At 47.0% G+C, this 20,193-nt stretch overlaps 2 protein-coding genes across 2 annotated transcripts; one reads left to right on the top strand and one right to left on the bottom strand.

Annotated features, from left to right (window-relative positions):
* Positions 1-2,119: 2,119 nt before the first annotated feature.
* LOC125944181 (serine/threonine-protein kinase 19-like) lies at positions 2,120-11,999 on the top strand. The gene is made up of 5 exons (XM_049664498.1): positions 2,120-2,180; positions 2,356-2,546; positions 4,999-5,089; positions 5,768-5,864; positions 11,699-11,999. The coding sequence occupies exons 1-5, from the start codon at positions 2,120-2,122 to the stop codon at positions 11,997-11,999; spliced, it is 741 nt and encodes a 246-aa protein (XP_049520455.1).
* Positions 12,000-14,391: 2,392 nt separating this feature from the next.
* Positions 14,392-15,351, bottom strand: LOC125944179 (uncharacterized protein K02A2.6-like). The gene has a single exon (XM_049664492.1). The coding sequence runs from the start codon at positions 15,349-15,351 to the stop codon at positions 14,392-14,394; it is 960 nt and encodes a 319-aa protein (XP_049520449.1).
* Between the last annotated feature and the right edge of the window lie 4,842 nt (positions 15,352-20,193).

Raw genomic sequence — 20,193 nt, 5'->3', positions numbered from 1 at the left:
GCGTCACGACGCACGGAAAGTACTCTTAGGTTCAGAAATGAGAGGGCAGACGATGGCGAAAAATTGTGGTCATACCGGTGAAAAATAAAGCGGACGGCTTTCTTTTGAACTGCTTCTAGTTTGATTATGTTGCTTTGGTTATGGGGCGACCACACTGTGGCGGCATAATTTATAATTGGGCGAACAAGTGTACGTTGTGCTGCCAAAAAAAAACCCGCCGCGGTGGCTCAGTCAGCTAAGGCGTTGCGCTGCTGAACACGACATCGCGGGATCGAATCCCGGCTGCGCCGGCCGTATTTCGATGGAGGCGAAATGCAAAAACGCCCGTGTGCTCGTGTGCTTGCGTTGTAGTGCACGTTAAAGAACCCCAGGTGGTCAAAATTAATCCGGAACCCTCCACTACGGCGTGCCTCATAATCCGAACGGGTTTTGGCACGTAAAACCCCCGAAAGAAGAAGCTGCCAAAAACATTGTCCCTAATCTTCTAAACATGGCACCTACGAACTTGGTTGCTGCTTCCGGCCTTTGTAGTTAAGCAAAGCATAGCCTAGGAGACTAAAAAATGCAATGTGTACATCGGGAGGGGTGCTAATGAAGGCATCTTTGCGTTTTTTTTCTTGACAGATAAGGTAGGTATAATAGTGCTAAGTCCCGTAGTGAACTATCTGGACCATACAATGCAATGTTGCTGCAAAATTTGAGGTAGAACAAAGCAACCCTATGCGCAAAATATTTCTTTTATGATTGTTAGCACGAGAGCGCACATCTCCGTAGCTTTAAGCAGTTTCAAAGCTCGCTGGACTTATCTACGAGGCTTATCTGGAAAGCACGTACAAAAAGAATATAGCACAAAAAAAACATTGTACAAAAACATTTCTTTGTCGTTTTTCTTATTTTCCACAAATTTCTGACGGCTGTCTAAGTTGGCGCCGTCGTCTTCACACGATACCGTGTTATGGCTTTACATTTACTTTCCGCAATGGAGTTGGCTTTCTTTACCCGTATTTACTAAGACTATAATACGCTGCGTATGTTCCAGCTATGTTCTAAACCACGAGGTATTCCCAACTTTGCAAATTGTGGGATGGCTCAAGCCACAGATACTTTAAATTTCAATATGCCCACAGGGGATGTTGCCTTTGGTCTGCCCTTTTATGTATATATTGCCACGCGTGTTTTACATGTTCATCCCAAAACCATCATCAGATCGGGCACCCACTCTTGGACTGGGAGGATGTGAAAGACGACGTAAACGACGTTGGTTGTTGTGGCCGCTCCAGTAAAGGTACCGTAGTGGGTATCTGCCAGGTGCCGTTCGCTGCTCATGGACTTATCTGGCCTTTCCTCTCGCGACAATATTTCCCCTTTATGCCATTTCTGTAACGCATTAGAAACGATCGACCATTACTTAGTGGACTGCCGGCGTTTCTCCTCCCTAAGAAAAAGAACATTGAAAATTGCAATGCGACATTTCGGCCTGCCATTGAACTCTCTAGATAAGAATGGATAGTTGGGCGAGTTGGTACGGTAACATATTCTTGATATAAGCGCGAAGAAGACACGGACAGAGGCAGAAGAAGACAGGGACTAGCGCTCGTCCTGTCTTCTTCTGCCTCTGTCCGTGTCTTCTTCGCGCTTATATCAAGAATATGAACTCTCTAGAAGTGCGTTCTTTCGGAGCTTCTGTACTTGGACACTCACACAGGAATGTATGCATCGCCATAGCGAAATTTATGCTTGAATCAAACCGATTTCATTGTTAAGCATATTATTCCATTTATCATTACCTTATTGCCTCTTGTACTCGTATCTATACTTTTTAAATATTTATTGTCTATTGAATCGCCTTAGAATTTATTCGCTACCAAAATTAGACATTTGGTAAATTTATTCACTTAGCACATATATAAAATCTGCCCGACTCTTGGCCGATCCCCGCGAGTGGGTATGCGCCAAAGATGATAAGGTCATCATCATCATCATCAATATTTTTGTAGCTCTTACGACGGTAATCGAATCTCCGTAGGCAACACGTAAGCCGCTAGCATACATAGGCGATCGGGGCGCATTGGTCCTCGCGTCGACGCTTTGCGTGCTGGCAATGAATCAGAAACGACCCATGCGGGCCAGGAAACGCCTCTGCTGCCCGGCCGAACCGTTTGAGATTGCCAACGGCCAAGGTGGGTACTACGACGTGGCTGTATCACTGGCTTCCCGGTTTAGATGACCACTGATGTTAGCTGCGCGGCTTGCATGTTTTGCCTGTCTCTCTTGTTTTCCCTACGACGATTGGCTTGGGCCTGTCGCCCGATTATGGCAAAATTCACAGAGTGCGAAATGAACGCGTGATCGCAGACGCGGCCGTGCTGCCAAGCCTACACTTCGACTTGCCGAGCCAGCGCGTCGCCGGAGAGACAAAGTCAGCGCTGCAGATGCTGCGCTCCTCATTCCCGTCGGACAAGTTCTTGGCCGGCTTTCCAGCTATCGCCATGAGGCACCAGCTCTACGCCATGGTCCAGAACAGAGTAGACGTCGACAACGCGTTGGTAAGCCACCAGACCCAGTCGATAGTGCTTGTGTAACGGCCGCCGTGACGGAAAGACACTCTCCTAAAGGTCTTATTTAACTGAAACGGGCGGTGAAAAAGCAAACGAAGTCTTTTTGGGCAGAAGAAGCGCTGCCATGAAATTGCCTGCAGGTGAAATTGTTTAGATCATTGGTAGTAAGTACAGCATGATTTGGGGCATGCACTTAATGTAAGCAGTTGCTAGCCAACAATAACTTATATTTATGTTTTAGTACCACGGCTTCAGACCATCATTGTCTGAACCCAGGTCACAGATGGTGTTATGCTGTAGGGCACTTTGCCCAGCTGAGCCTCTGCAGCTCTTGTAAGACGTACTGCTACTCTACGCACAGTCTTTCTATTACATCTGCGAATATGTTATAATACTTAATCTGAAACAGTGATCTTCACAACTGGCGTGCTTGCCCTTGGAAACCATGTGCCCTTACACCTAGAACCTATCTTCTTATGTTACTTATAAAAAACATTCTGTTCCAAACACTTGTATTCTGCCGCACCTTCTTTTTTATGTTAATCTTTTTTTGACAATAGGTACGCTTTACATCGAGCATGTTTCCGTCCAGAAACTGTGCCACATGTGTTGAATTAGTGTCGCATTGAAGTGCATTTCGACTACACACGCATTCATTTAGGTAAGCATAGAAGTTAGAGTTCAATAATCTAAATGACCTGCTGAAACACGAGATCAGCTGAACGATAACGGGATGGGAATCAACATGTCATACTCCACGAGTGCTGTTACATTTACTTTTTTTAAGTCTCCATAGTGACTGAAAACCAGTGTTCATACATGTTCAAAGTGGCAGCCATACTGCAAAATGCCCAAATGGCTTGCCAGGTAGCTTCATGCCTCTAGCAAACGGTGGCGTGGGAAATTTGCACAAATGTGCATGGGTGCCTCGCACTATATCTATTAGCTGGAGGCAAGCTGTCATTGCAGCATGATGTGCCAATATGACGATGATGAAAATTTGGTCAACTTTAGGTTAAATCTGAGCCTTTTAGGCACAGTATGCCATGAAGTGAGCTGATCTGAAGAAGCTAATGGAAGCTTTACTATTGCAAGTTGACAAGTTAACATGCTGTATCAACCACAGAGCAATAAAAGCTAATCTAACTCAACTAATCCCTTTCTTAATGAGAACTCATTCTGACTAGTGCGGAAAAAAGGTGTGTGTGTTCTGCTACAAAGAAAAGAAGCAACTTAACACTATTTATATTCCTTTATTAGAGAACAATCAGTCATTAAATAGACTAAAGAGACCAGTTGTAAAGCTCAGGCAAATCACTATCGTTGGAGCTGTCTGAACAGAGCAAGTCAAGTGTATTGGATTCAAGAAATAGATTGTCAAGGTCATCGCCTTCAGAGTCCAACATCTCCGCTGCAGCAGTTCTTAGTCTGGCTGTCGTAAAGCCGTTAATGACAACTTGGCATGGTACAGTGAGCCATGTATCAATGACATACTCGCAACCATTTTTCTGGACTGCACCGTCTCTTGCGTTACGTATTATGGGTTCGCATATTTATATTCAACAACGTTTTGCAAATGTGCTCACAAATGCAAGCACTGAAACTAGCCACTTAAGCACTGCGAGCAGCATTCACTTGCGTATCGAAAACTGCCCGTATCAGCTGGAAATATTTCTTGCGTGCAGCAACAATCATTACGGAGCTAATTTTGCTATCTGATTTGTGATGTAATATCCGTGAACCATAGTCTGAGAAATATACTTGTGAATACTTAAGCTTGGAAGCATATGATATATTATTATCGAGATAGCTTGCAATCAGAGTGGCATATAACTCAGCAGTATGAAGTCATGTCGTGCATAAAAGATCTCCAGGATGGCTGTTCGCAGTTCACTTCAATGCCGCTTCAAGTCATATAGAGTTCATGTGGCAGAGAGCAAAGAGCGTATGGTTGTCTTTGCTGCATTTCACATATAATCTTCCTGGTAGCCTTATTGTCATTTTGTACCACTGTTTATCATTTTGCTCTAAGGGTGCCCATTTGCATATCCTGCGGTTATTCCCCACTGCTGCCTGCTTGGGTTTCCTAACAGTCATAACTTCTTCAAGTAATAAGGGAATCATTATGAAGTTGTTTCCATAGCATATTGCTTGCTCCATGCAGCATGGTAGCCTTTTTTTTAATCGTCACAAGCTTACATTACAAAAACAGCACACCAGCGGACAGAAGACAGACATAAGATACAAACACAAGCATTGTTTTTTGTCTTCTGTCATTCTTCGTTAGCTGGTACGTTGTTTTTAAAATGGATTCTCAACTAGCCCAGTCACACAACAACCAGGTGTGTTCCATGCGGGGCCACAGACAGCTCACTTGTGACACGTGTATTATGTCTGCAGACAGAGATGACGGACCGTGGCTGAGGTACGGATCTTCCAGTTGGGGCCGCACGAAACAGATGCAGCAGTGCTGTTTACAGAGGACTACCTCATTTATGTGCGGCAGCGGAGTGGACATAATCCCGCAGTAGGCAAGTTCTAGTTATTGTACAAGGTGTAACCTAGTATAAAGGTGCATGTTTTTTAAGCCTTTCCATCATTTCATCAAGCTGATTTCAACATGGGCCACTTCTCTGTGTTTATGGGTCTGCGCAATAATGTAACCTTGTCGCAAACCTCCTTCCTTATGCACACTCAGTTTTTCAGTCATTTTAGAGACCACAGTTCTGTGCTCGTAGTCCTCAATTATTGACTTTTAAATTTCTGTGAACATTATATTTACTTTACAGGTATAGCCTTAGCTGACACAGGAACCACTTAGCCAACATTGTAGCTAAATATGTCATCACTAGAGCAGCAACCCTTATTGCCTGTTCAAAGCTAAGTGTGTTACCGGTACATGCATCAGAAATACATCTTCTATTACAGTTGGGTTCACGAGAGAATTTTATTTGCATAGTCACATGATCTGGATTGTCAGTAGGAACATGCTAATTGAATGCATAGAAGTGTTGTGATGCTTTTCGTAATGTTCATGCCTGTAGGAATGAATTTTGCGCATATTTTTCAACATGTAATGTGGCAGTGTTGCATGCTCATCATCCTTTAAAATGAGCGTCAACTGGCCTTGATAAACAAAGGTTTTGGTTTAAGCTACTTGTATTGTAGAACAGGATGCTAAAGGCCCACTCTGCATTTCTTGTCAGCAGAGAAGTTCCTGGAAAAGGTTGTCATGCGATCCCAGAACATCAGCTGCAGCCACACTTCTTTGGCCATGGAGTACAGTCTGTGCGATAACGAAATCAGGTGAGCCTTCTTTCTCTTATTGGGATTTGCTCTGCTACCAGCAAGCAGTTGTCTTGTTTCTTAAAGTGCATGAGTAATTTGAATTGCTCACATTCCTGAGTGAAGCGGCACCAATTCTGTTAACATAATTGAAAAAAATTCAAAGCTATTCCATTATGTGAAGATGGAAGACCAGCGAGGCTGTACTTGTTGATAACTATGCGGTATATATGATTAATTGCTATATTGATTGAATAAAGACACATAGACTTCTCTTCGTTGTCCTTCTATCTCTTTTTTTCTTTCTCCCTTTTTTTTCTTTCCTTCTTTCTTTCTTTCTTCTCCCTGGCTCATACCCGCATATCCAATGCGGGTATGCGGCACACGTGATTTTATTATCGGTAATCGTGACGTAACTGACTTGCATTTCATGTTATTGATGTCATGACCTATCAGCCATGTTCGTCATACATTTGTACCCTTCCTTGCCAATTTTGGTATATACGAAGTGAACTAGAAGCCACAAGGTGGCGCGACGCATCAGAATTCTTGTACACAATACTTTTGGTTTTCTACGGAAGCAATCTCCTGGAACCTAGCCTACAAGAGCTTCGCTGTTAGAAGTTTTACTTCGACTTAACATAACACCGTAACAACAAAAGGTTATAGGCGTTTCTCCACCTATGCAAGTGGCATCTTCATTATGCACTGACACAAATGAGGGGAGATCCCAGTCTACCAATCACGCACGTCCTTGAAGACGTCCGGCAGGGAGCCACGGGGAGTGCGTTCACGAAACCGAAAGGCACCACCCCTGCGGACGATTAGAGCGGGGTCATCTATAAAGTCCGAGGCGGCAGTTGTGACGCGACTTAAATTGGCGAAACGAGCAGTAAAAGGGCAACGAGATTGAAAGAACAGAAAGGAGAGTTTGTCAAGGCTACCCATGCAATGCGTTCTAAGACGGAACTTGTCGAGCACTGCTGGACAAGAGCATAGTTTCGACCTTGACAATGCGACCACACTGACCCGAGAGCAAAAGTGGGGGAAAAGAAAACTCCTGGCATCCTGGTTCAACAGTCGTAACGCATTGGCGTGCAACTACTAACCGTGGCCCCTTGCCGGACATTTATAAGGACGTGCGTGATAAGTAGACTGGGACCTCCCCTCATTTCTGTCAATGCATGCTGGAGATGCCCCTTGCATAGGTGGTGAAACGTCTGTGCCCTTTTGTTGGTAATGAGTTAAGTCGGAGTAAAACTTTTTTTTTCAATCATGAATTCACCCGGCTTTTGGAACATTTTTGCCTTTAGGGACAATTTATATAAATACCTAAAGTAAATGTTCATTTTTCATCTAAATGTGCAAGATACTCGAGAATAAGCATATTCAACGAAACAGAACTAATGTTTTGCGGAAACTTCTTCAGCAGTGAGAGGGGATAAGACAAGGCAGAACACTGGAAGTGAACTTCACCCCAAGTCACTTGTTGCTTGTTTTAGAAACTGTACAGACAGTTCTCAACCTATATATGAACAATAGGTGTACAACTCAGTTGCTTTACATTGCCCGTTTGATACCACTGCAGCTGGGGATCTTGCATCGGTCTGTCTCATCTGACAGTGCTTTCAAAAAGAAAGCGAGTTGTGTGCCAAACTACTTCCTCCTCAACATGTATTCTTGCTCTAAGCCAACAAATGATGCTAGCTGCCTGTCATTTAGTGTTGCTCGAAGACATTTAACCAGAAACTTCATACTCACTACCAAAACTTGGCAAGGAAATATTTTCTGGTGTGTTGCCCATACCCAACACTCATCCATAAAGTCAACCATTTAAAGACATTAATACAAGTTTGTGGGCAGGGATGGCCACAAGTCATCATCAACGGCCTATTTTTGTCCACTGCAGTTTCAAAGCATCTCTCAGCGATATCCACAAGTAATCAGCATATAACATTTATCTCTTTGTTATGTGACTGTGTGTGTTGACGATCCAGTCATCTGCAGACAAGACAACCTGTGTGCACAATGCTCTGTGCCCACATGGTGCCGTCCAGCATATGTTCCACTGTCATTGTCTGTAGAACAACCACACCTAACAGGCAAAGCTTTAAGCATGTATTGGATATTTGCTACTTTGCATAGTAAGTAGCAAACAGATCGCAAGGCACAGTAGATTACCCTTTTGCTTTAAAAATGCATTGTTAGTTATTAGGCTTGGGATCGCTTAAGACTGCATACAGACTCAATCCTCTGGTATCCAAGCATTGTTCAAGGTCAGTAAAAAACACCGCATATCCACGGGGTGAATGATGATGAGTGGGCGAAGCTCCGGAGGGAATCATCGGTAAACCGTGAATCTTCCGTGTATTTCGCCCAGTCTCGCCGCACTAAATCGAACGATGGACTTCCACCAATGACACGTGCCATATGTGACGTCATTCCTATTTTATAACAGCGCCCTTGATTATAATTGCACCATCTCCCGCTTAAGGGGACGCTAGCACAAACGCGTTAGAAACGTGCAGTACTCTCTAGTAAGGGGGAGAGGCTACAGCGTCTTACGCAGCCGTTTACACATGCCGGAACGTGCACCGCGTTTGCCGACGCCATCACATGACTGCTGAGAGAGTATAACCCCCGTATTCATAAACGCTCCTCGACTTGAACTTGACTTGCCACCGCCTTCAACGCGTTTCGAACGCGCTGCCCAAGGCGGTGGCAAGTCAAGTTCAAGTCGAGGAGCGTTTATGAATACGGGGGTAAGGCGGAGAGGCCACAGCGTCTTACACCAGCTTCTTACACGGGCCGTAATGCGCTAGCACAAACGAGTTAGAAACGCGCAGTCTTTCGTTAATGTTGGGTATTTATTGTCATCGTGGTGCGTGTGTCCATGTGCGCTTCGTGGCGTAGTGGTTAGTGCCGCGCGTTCGGAAGCGAGGGGTCCGTGGTTCGATTCCGCGCTACGGACACAACTTTCGGAAGTGTTTTTTTCATAAAAGTAGACGTGGCTACCTACTACGACGACTAATACTACTGCTACTACTACAGAGGAGGGACAGACCACACCCTAAGGAGCTTCGCCCCTAAAACGGATTTAATTGATGATGCAAACGTTTCTGGAAATGGCACTGCGAAACAGTGCAACATTTGCTTCCACAACTCTTTTTTAGTAACGACAACGGTGATACATTGGTCATGGAAGGGCTTCGATAAGAGTTCGCACAATATGTAGACAAGTAGGTACATCTCATTGGCATAATACGCATCCATAATAATCATCTAAATGTGCGTGAGCTTAACATGTCACACGGTGTAGCAGCTGCTGCTGTCAGTGCAAACTGCAATAAATTGATAATCTCATCAATTGTGTGATACAAGGGGCATTGCGGGAATAAAAAAAATTATTTTCTTTAGTCTGGCTAAACCAGGGTAAAGCGAGAGGAAAGCCAAAGCCTCTGTATCACACACAAGTACTGGAATGGCAGCAAAATCATTGCTGCTGTTTTACACCTTTGTCAGCATAGAAGGAAGCTGCAGCCTTTGGTGGCGCTTTGCTACAAAGTGTGCCCATGCAATAAGGGGTAGAAAATATATTACCTAGGCTACGGGATACTAACATGTCCTGAAGCTGGAAAATGCGCCACTTGTCATGTCTGTGGAAGTTCATGCCACCTATAGTTGCCTAATGGGGACCATACAAATGCAACTTCATTGGTGCCCGGCTCGGTGGGTAAAAGATCCAGTAGACACTCAGACTGTAGACCTTCAAATGTGTCTTTTGTTTTGCTTGCCGTGTGGGGGAGCTTACATAGAAATTGGAGATTAGCAAACCATGCCATTTTGGCGGTATTGCAGGTTTCAAATTGTTGAGCTGCCTGCATACACTCAGCTACCTGGGCATGTAATCTTTGACAATTGTCATTGCATTGTCACCTGAGGATGACCCGTGTCCATTGTCCTTGGAGCTTCTTTGGCTTGACGGCCAAGTATTCCTCGAGTCTATGCTTGCCTTCCTGATGGGACTCATTGCTTCCAGCTGGGAGTAGATGATTGAACACTTGGTCTCAGTCACAGTGCATTGGATAAAATCATGTCTTTCAGCGTCATGGTGTTGCAGTAGATTCCTGCACGCCTCTTCCCGCTGCTTCCTGATATCCGAAGTTGGTTGTCTTCGTCCTCAAAAAGCAGACACTTTGTTGCAGCGCAACTCGTGACACCAAGCGATCTTTCATCACTTTTCACACACTGATTCAATAAATACAGGCTGTTCAAATTGTGATTGGGGCATTGACAGCAGCGAGATAAACCAGAGCAAGAGAGTCTGCAATGTTTTGTGCCATTTGTTTGCCTGCCCAACCGACATCTAGCAACAACATCATTGAGCAGTGTGCCATGTTCAGGCGTCATATTGACTTCAGATTATTCGCAAATACTTATGATACGGTAGTTATGAAACAGCCTCTAAATTTAGTAGCAATCATTTTGTTCTTTGACTCTCCGGATACGAAATCCTGCCTATGAAAATGATTTAGAGTGTATGCAGAGTGTCAAATTGCAGCATAACACTATGAACCCAAACTAATGCTTCAACCATAGCCATGGAATATTTGAGCATAGCATGATGCTCTGAAATGACGTGAAACCCGTGTGGCGGCACCTGCAGATAAGGTAATGGACTAAGCTGTGCCTTGGATACGCTCTGGTGCCCTTGCCTAGGCCAACTACAGGTTGGCTTTTCCGAAGATCTCTGTTGCCTGTTCAGTCTATTTGGAGCATGGTATCTATGCTAAAACTTGGGTGCTTTTGCAAGCTGACACATCACAAAAAAGCGTCACATTCTGTGCAAATGTAATACAGATTTGCGTTAGTTTCTTGTCATTAAAGCTTGGTATATTTCGTGGAAAATGTGTAGTCCTAAGCTGACTATCCTCCACATATAGCAGTGAGTGATGATGCCCCCATACCTGTCAACTCTCCCGAATTTTTGGTAATGTTTACAAATTTGGGCATATTATAGAATTTTATGTTGCGTGATGTCTTACGAAAAATATATTTTATTTGCCAAGAAAGCTTAATGTGTTGACGGATGGGGTAGCGCAAGATTGCAAAAAACTAATGCAAAAAAAGTTTTGTGGCACTGACAATGTCTACTTGAGGTCGTATAATGCAAGATGTCATATACCAGTAGAGTACTTGCATTAACCAAGTTTCTTCTGTATAGTTCCTGGAGCAGGGCAAAATTGGCAACAGCAATGTCACTCAGAAAGTCACTTTGGTGTAAAGACATTATGTTGCTTGTCAAATCTCTGCTGTTCCAAGTTTGCTGCTGCTGGTCTGCCAAGTCTTGAAGTTAAATCAGCAATAAAGCGGGTATGCATGCGGGTTCGAAAAGGTGTGTTCTAAATAAAATTCTTAGCAATGCACGCCATACCCCCCTCCATTTGCGGTAATTTGCAAAATTTTAGATTTCGCATTATGGCAAGTATCTGCCCCCCCCCCCCCGCTATTTGTAATCTCATTAGCGTTAGTTTTCACCATAGTAGAACACAATGATTTCAAAGCATTGTTTTCTGAAAAGGAAGTTGGATGGAAAGTGCTTCAGCGGAAAAAAGAAAACCCTTAGCACCTGCCAAGAAAACACCCGTGTACTTAGATTTAGGTGCACGTTAAAGAACCCCAGGTGGTCCAAATTTCCGGAGTCCCCCACTACGGCGTGCCTCATAATCAGAACTGGTTTTGGCACGTAAAACCCCATAATCTAATCTGCTTTCACATCTTGTGAAACGTCTTTTGGTTATGTGCTTCTGGGCTGGCCCGTTCTTTACACTTGGGTCGTTTTTCTCGCTTTGCAGTGAACTGGAGCACTTGGGACTGCTGGTGCCACGTGGAATTGGCAGCGATGGCTACCACTGGTGGCTCGGCGTTCCTGGCGCAGTCTGCTTCCTGAGGACACTCGCCCGCGGCCGCGTTGCCCTCCTCCAGATGCTCCGAAGGTCCAAGCACCAAGAGCTGTCACGTGCCGAACTGGAAAGTCAGCGGTTACCCCGTGGGACCAAGCTGGCTATTGGGCATTTCATCTACGATGCCATAGGGGCCAACCTCGTGACTTGCGTGAAGACAACGTCTGGAGATGTGCTCAGGCTGAGGGAGTGAGGTGGAGAAGCCATGTACATAGTGCGACTGTGAACGCGTGTGTGTGTTTGTGTGTGTGTGTGTGCGTGCGTGCGTGTGTGTGTTTGTGTGTGTGTGTGTGTGTGTGTGCGTGTGCGTGCGTGCGTGCGTGTGTGCGTGTGTGTGTGTGTGCGTGTGTGTGTGTGGGCGTGCGTGTGTGTCTGCGTGTGCGTGCGTGTGTTGTGTGTGTGTGTGTGTGTGTGTGTGTATGTGTGTGTATGTGTGTGTGTGTGTGTGTGTGTGTGTGTGTGTTTGTGTGTGTGTGTGTTCTATGCTTCCAACTATAATATACTCCCAACTTACTGTGCAGTTCTATGGCTCCCAATCGCCACGGTGTCAAAGGACGACAGGAAGTCTTCTAGGAATTTAATTCTGCCATAAAAAAAACCTTCCATTTGGGCACTAAGCTGTTCAGACTTTTTCTTTCCCTGAAACTAACCATTTCAAGTTTTTCCAGCTCCAAGAGCCTTTGCACACGAAATTGAACATCGAGACCAATAGATTTCATAAAGGTGACGTGTGATGTGGCTAGCAGTCAATGCAGCTATTTGTGGCGAGTTTTGTAGTAATGACTTTGTTTCCAACTTTGGAAAAGTAATCGAAAAAGAAGTACAGTATGCTCAGGAATGCACTTATATATAGTAGAAAAAAGTGTCTGGAAATTATATGCAGGCGCTGTACTTTTGTTAAGCACCAAACTTTTTTTAAACAACGTTAAAGTTATTGCGTGGCCTCCGATACTTAACACTCAATGACGAAGGCCATGGGCGTCGAAAGCAATAAGCCGGAAGCACGTCATAAATGTTGCAATAATTCAAAAAAATATGTTTAACTACATTAGAAAGGTAAATGATTTAAACAGATTTTACGTAGTATTATTGTCCAATTAGTCTCATTATAGTCGCGTGCCTGTTATACGTCACATTAAACGCGACAATTGGAAGCAAGCGTATGCGGGCATGTGCGGTGCCGAAGCTGTGACACTTCATTTCTTAATCGCACAATGCCTGCAGTGGTGTGAAGTCGTCCGCAGGCACATGCTTTTCAAGGTATGGCGACGGTTTGTTTTTATACTTGTATGCCGGCAGTAAGTGCTTCGCATGGGCCGGAAGAGCTGATGCACATGCATAGGCACAACGACGGTACCCTTAAAGGCATGTCGGTGATGTTTCCTGCCCGAATTGTATAAAACTGAGCCAATTGGTACATCGCTAAGACGAGGTTGAATAGCTGAACTGCAACCTGAAACAAATGGAGATAAGTGACGTTCTTGTCTGTCTGCCTTTGTCCAGTGCTTCCGTTCAGCTTCTCGTATACTCGTCGTGGTCTTCCTTGTACTCTGCTTATCGCGGTCAGCAGTTTTTCTGCACAACAGCGCAATAGTTTCAGTGATTCTGGTACACATCTTTGATAGCGGTGTTCGATGTTGTGAGGCAGTGCCCATTCAAGCATTGCTTTTGATCTGTCTGCCGGTTGAGTTCTTTTGTAGTTATATCATTCGGTCGCAAGCGACGGCAACACATTGAAGCGGCGCCGCGCCGGCGTGCACAAGCCAGAGAGGAGGAAAGACTTGCCATGTGCCCATCCTTTCTTGCCCAATGAAAAGGTCTGCATAATGTCTAGTGTGCCGTGTACTTACAGAAGAACAAAGGACCACAATCTGGTGAGCCTGGTGAAAACCTATTGGAAGAATACGAAAAAAGGTTGTTTTTCTCAGGAAGAAGCGAACTACAATTCATTGTAGATTTATCAAATTTCGGCAAGTACGTAGGAGCAACAAATAATACTCTGAACACTTTTGTGTTGCTGATCAAGTAAATTAGTGCAATAATAGACACAAGAAAGAGAGACAAAGACAAGCGCTACTACTGTTTAATGGCAGGGAAGGATTCTATACTCGGCGACACCTTTTCATGAAAGCACTGTGGAAGCTACAGAGCCGAACCGCCTGCATGCGCGCGCGCCAGGAAATAGTACCTATTTTATATTCTGATTTATATTCTGAGAGTTACTTGGCCCGAATAAATAAAGCTTTCTTAATTATAAATAAAGAACAAGTATGGGAAGCTGTTCATGGAAAAAAAGTTATCGTGCGCCTTATTTTTTTTTCTTGGACGGCACCACGTTTTCCGCACCGCCTGCTGGTTGCTCTCGCAGTAAACATATGGCGTCCCCGGCGCCGGTGGTACCATGTGTTACAATGAAACAATGGCGTTTATTGACTCCGTACAGATCGCCAACATGGCGGCTTCTTCCTGCCACGTCCCAACGCCGAATGCCGGCTTCTGGCTCCGTGCGCCCCCTGGGGATCCAACTGGTCTTTCAGTGGTGGCGCTAGCTTCCGTCACAACACTCCGTCCGTCCCAAGCTTGAGTTACGGTGAATACCGTTGCACGGGTCGGCGCGTTCTGACAGACCGCCGAAGCACCGGTGTCTGGGAAACAGCTCGCGTGCCAGCAGAACTGGCACTTGCGTGGTCACTCGTTTCTGCTTGCCAAGGTAGCACGCTTGTCCGTGCGTCGCCTTCCAGAGTGGCAGAACGCCCTGTCATACCACGCACCGGTGTCTGGAAAACAGCTTCAGCGTCAGCAGGACTGGTCATTGCGTGGTCACTCGGTTCCACTGGCCTAGGTAGCATGCTTGTTTGTGCCTCACCCCCCAGAGTAGCAGTACGCACTGGCGTCGTTGCTTCTCTTTCGTCTAAAAATGGCTGCAAAATTGGCACTTGCATTTGCTGCCCATTGTCGCTGCCTCTTCCCGATGTGGGCGACTCCTCTGTGCCTTCGAGGCGGCGCCGCAGGTGGTCTGCATGTCGGTTCCACACTGTGCCATCTGCCAGCTTCACCTCAGTTGATGATGAGCTGGTGGCTCCTCCGACGACTGCTGGCACCCATCTGGGTCCTGGCCTGAAGTTTCTTGCCCAGACAGTGTCGCCAACCAGGGGAACTGGTTCTCTTCTGGCTGCAGAATCGCTGCGCACCTTCTGCTGTAACTGTCGGAATTGTACCTTGCTGCGCAAGTCTGGCTTCAGCAAATCTAACGCTGTCTTGAGCCGACGACCCATCAATAGTTCTGCCGGGGAACGACCGGTGAGGGAATGGGGTGTGCTTCTGTACGCTAACAAAATTTTAGCAACTCGACACTCAAATTTTCCAGGCTGCGTCTTCTTGAGTTTGTCTTTTACAGTTTGTACCACCCTCTCAGCGGCCCCATTGGATGCGGGATGGTATGGTGGGATCAAAATAGGACGCACCCCATTACGAGCCAAGAACGACTTGTAGGTTGCACTAGTGAAGGCAGGTCCACTGTCGCTCACGATTGTCTGGTAATCCATGGCAAGCAAAGATGTTGCGGAGGCATGCAATTGTCGACTCCGCCGACGGTGACGCCACTCGGACCACTTCCACCCATTTGGAGAATGCATCCACGAGTACTAAGAAGTACACACCTTGAAACGGCCCACCAAAATCGACGTGTAAACGAGACCACGCTCGCTCAGGGAACGGTCATGGCGCCTGCTGAATTGGCTTGGAAGCATTCCGATACACCTGGCAGACCTTGCACCTGCCCACCTTCGTAGCAATGTCCTCATCAATGCCTGGCCACCACACGTGACTACGGGCCACTAACTTCATTTTCTCAACTCCTGGATGGCTCTCATGCAAAAGGTCCAACACTGCCGCCCTTAGTGATACTGGAACAACCACCCGACTCCCTCTTAGTACACAGCCCTTCATCACCGAGAATTCCTCCATTTGGTTTGCAAAAGGCCGCCACTCTTGCCCTGGTGGCAAGTGTTCTCCCGACCACAACGCCACACGCAAGGGAGCTAACACTGGGTCCTGATCGGTTGCAGACTCCACTACAGCTGCTGAGAGGACAACACCTGGGTATGCACCTTCCAACATGAACGCATCCTGAATTCTGGAATCCTCCAGTGGAGCCCTAGCAAGCGGCAGTCGACTCAAAGCGTCTGCATTTCCCAATCTCGCTCCTGGCCTGTAGCATAATCTGTAGTTGTAGCCGCTCAATGTCAGAGCCCACCTAAGCACTCTTGGGAAACTTTGAAGTGGTATGTGGCTCTCATGGCCGAACAGTCCCAGTAACGGTTTGTGATCGGTGAAAATGGAGAAGCCTGTGGCAGACCGCCACAGGCTTCTCCTTTCCAGACGGCATCCAATGTGCCAGTACCGCTCCAATGCCATAAGGTGATGCGTCACAACATAGTAATAGAGGTAACTTGGGGTCATAATAAACTAACACCTCTGCAGATGTCAGTAACTGCTTGCTTTGCGTAAATGCTGCTTCCTGTCTGGCCCCCCAGTGCCATGACGTGTCTTTTTTGAGCAACACGTGCAATGGGTGCAGCACCGTTGATAAGTTCGGCAGAAATCTTCGGTAAAAATTGAGGAGACCGAGGTAGCTCTGCAATTCCCGTGTGTCAGATGGGGCCGGTGCTCGTACGATGGCCTCGATCTTCTCAGGTGCTGGGTGCAGGCCGTGCTTATCGATGACATATCCCAGGTAATCCACGCTTGTTGTCTCGAACACACATTTTTGAAGCTTCAACCTTAACCCTGCGCCACTCAGTCGCCTCAGCACTTCTTCAAGTTGTTACGGTGGTCCTCTTCGGAGACCCCAGACACAAGTATGTCGTCGAAATACACGACAGTCCGGCGACAACCGCGAAGCAGACACTCCATTTCCCGCTTGAAAATTGCCGGTGCCGATGCCACTCCGAATGGCAGTCGGTTGTACTAAAAAGTCCCTGCTGTGTGTTGATAGTCACCAATTTCTTCGACTCCTCATCCAACTCCACTTGCTGGTATGCATCCCGCAGATCCAACTTGGAGAACATCACGCCTCCCGCCAGCTGTGCCCAGATTTCTTCGACCCATGGCACCGGGTACGTCTCGATATCTACTGCACGGTTTACCGTGACCTTGAAGTCCCCGCACAATCGAATTTTTCCGTCCTTCTTCAAAACTGGAACCAACGGCGCTGCCCATTCCGCGGTCCGCACTGGCCTGAGGATACCTTCTCGCTGCAACCGCTGTAGTTCCTGCGCCACCATGTCCTGCAGAGCAAATGGTACTGGTCTCGGCCTGAAGAAACGTGGTTTCACGCCCTCTGGCACTTATCTTGGCCTTCACTCCTGCAAAGTTACCGAGACTTTCTGAAAACACATCAGGAAATCGGCTTATCAGGTCCTTCACGTCATCGACCGAGTGCACGTTCAGCAGACTGTCGAGCGGCATATCAAAAGCTGTCGCCCAGTTCCTTCCTAGCAGGGCTCGCGTACCGCTCTTGATGACGAACAATGGTAGTCGAGCGTGCTTTCCTCCGAATTTGGCCAGCACTGTCGCTTTCCCCACGACCGCGGATTTATGGCCGAAGTAACCTCTCAGCTTGAGATCGGAATTTTGTAGTACCATTCCTGGAAACAGCCTCGTGAACTCCGCTTTGCCAATCATCGAGTAGACGGCCCCCGTATCAACTTCCATACGTAGCGACTGACCTTCCACGAGTACCGTGGCACAAATAGGGGGCACCTTCGGCTCCAGAATGTTCACAGCGTCAGCCTGTGGGACAACGGTATTCGACGAACTGCCCTCTAGCGACCACAAATTGCCAACGTCTGACTCTTCAATTTCTTCATCGGATGCCGCGTCTACCGGTTGCACGACCTTCACCGCACGCCTAGGTTGATATCTGGCCGGTCCGACTCCTTGCCGTCCAACTTTATGTTCCGTGCCCTGCATATTTGCTCCAGCTTCTCGTCCACTTGTGCATTTCTTTGCTGCATGGCCTCTCCTTTGACAACAAAAACACCACAGATTCTGGAACCTGCACGACCGCTCGTGGTGCGGCCGCCGCATCGATAACAATCACCGCCAACCTCGCCAGTTCTTGACACTCGGTTAATGGCCACTCCGTCCACCTGGCCTGTCATTATTTTGGCGCCCGAAACGACGGCTTCCATGCTGGTAATGATCTTGACAGCGCGTTCCAGTGTTAGCTCAGACTCTTCTAGCAGGCGGCGTCTCATTGCATCATCCCGAATACCATGTACGATTCGGTCTCTCAGGTTGTTTTCCAATTCCCCGCCGAACACACAAGGGTCTGCCAACTTACGCAGCTCCGCAACGAAGTCCTTGACCGCTTCGCCCTCCCTTTGCGTCCGGCAATGAAAATGGTACCGCTGTACTATCACAGACGGTTTCGGTGCGTGATGATTGGTAAGCAGCTGCAGACTTTCCGTGAGCGGCACATCACTTGGTCGTCGAGGTTCCAGCAATTGTCGCAGCAACGAGTACGTCGGTCTTCCACATGAACTCAAAAACACCGCACGCTGCTTGTCATCCGAGACGCTGTTGGCGATGAAGTGTTGCTCCAGCACTTCCACGTACTCTTCCCATTCGTGTCCTTCCCCTGTAAATGGCTCCAACTTCGCCATCACGACTGGTCGCCTCTCACCGTCCGGGTCCAAACTAGGTTATTCCTCGTCGCCAGTTGTTACAATGAAACAATGGCGTTTATTGACTCCGTACAGATCGCCAACATGGCGGCTTCTTCCTGCCACGTCCCAACGCCGAATGCCGGCTTCTGGCTCCGTGCACCCCCTGGGGATCCAACTGGTCTTTCAGTGGTGGCGCTAGCTTCCGTCACAACACCATGTGTGGCCGCAAACTCTCCTTTTCGTTCTCCGAGGAGGCTATACTCTAGATGTGACAAGAAGTGGGTCTCCAAACAAACCAAGCAGGTTATCTGCAATGTCTACGCTGGAGTAAGGCGCCGTCAGCCCGAGCTGTGGACGAATTTTGTGTGCCGGACTGTCGCCGAGCTCACCGGAGTGAGAATGCGAACGGTAACTCGAATCAAGGCTGAAGCTCTGCGGGCCCCACTCTCCTCTTCAAAGCGTAAGAAACTGGATTTCTCGGGCGAAGCTGGGAAGCGCATGACCGCCAAGACTAGGCTGCTGCGTTACGACACGTTTGCGTTGGCAGCATTGCGGCGCAAAGTGCACAGATATTTCATGCGCAATGAACTGCCTACGTCCGAGAAGCTACGCAACGAGGTGAACAGCGGCCCTGACATGGGCATGCCGACGATCAGCACTCGCACGATGCAACGAATGCTGAACGACTTGGGGTTCGTTTTCCGAAAGAGAAAAAGGAATTCCGCATTGCTCGAAAGAGACGACATCGTTGCTTGGCGTCGAAAGTACCTCTGAACAATACGAGAAATGCGGAGGCAGCAGCGGTAAGTCCTTGCGTTCTTTTAATTTCTGCAAACTTTCGTTGCGCGTGCTTGTCGGTAAAAGTGTAGACGCGAATGTTGAGCATGCGTGTGTACCTAACGGTGAGCGAAAACGAGAGGTATGCTTTGCATCAGTGATCGCCAAACGTGTGCTGTTTACGCGAGTGATAGAAAGCCTTACATAGTCCTAACTGAAGTCGCAGCGAAATTCTCCAGTAAAATAAGGTAGCTGTTCATGTTTGCGCTTGTACGGCCGAGGATGCGATGATCTGTGCCGAAGATGTAACTGAGCGTTTCGCTATTGCAGAATTTCCCGTCGCATTGTTTGGGAAGATTTGCTGCCTTTTTTTCGGCGTAGGAGCAAGGAATCTAAATGACTTGAAGAAAACGATAGCTAATTTTGTTCAGCGAATATGCTGTGCACATAATTGGGGATGTGGTTTCATTAGCTTTTATGAGCAGCCTGAAACATGTTTTGTAAACATTCGCTTCAGTCTTTCTCAGGGGAAGTTTTGCCCGCTCATCTTTGTTATATGTATTCACATGGGTTTTGTCAGTGGATTCTTCGCGCTGTAACAGAGGCATAAGCTTGAATCAAGGCCGCTGGTTTATTAATGGGCTGTTGCCAGTAAAGGTAAGCTCTTAACTATACGACCGATTTCTTTTCTTTTACAGGACCATATACTACCTTGATGAGACCTGGGTAAACGCTGGCCACACTAAGGAGACCGTATGGACAGATTCCAAAGTGATGTCCCTGCAAGACGCATTTCGTCAAGGCCTCTCAACAGGTCTCCGTGCGCCGAGCGGTAAAAGAGGACGCCTAATTGTTTTGCATGCTGGCAGTGCGGAAGGCTTTGTTGATGGAGCCGCCCTAGTGTTTCGTGCCAAGAAGGGCGCTGGTGATTACCACATA

Source organism: Dermacentor silvarum, chromosome 1 (genome assembly GCF_013339745.2).
Source record: "Dermacentor silvarum isolate Dsil-2018 chromosome 1, BIME_Dsil_1.4, whole genome shotgun sequence".
Classification (NCBI taxonomy): Eukaryota; Metazoa; Arthropoda; class Arachnida; order Ixodida; family Ixodidae; genus Dermacentor; species Dermacentor silvarum.
Note: the sequence above shows the minus strand (reverse complement) of the source record. Positions and strands in the feature narration are given on the sequence as shown.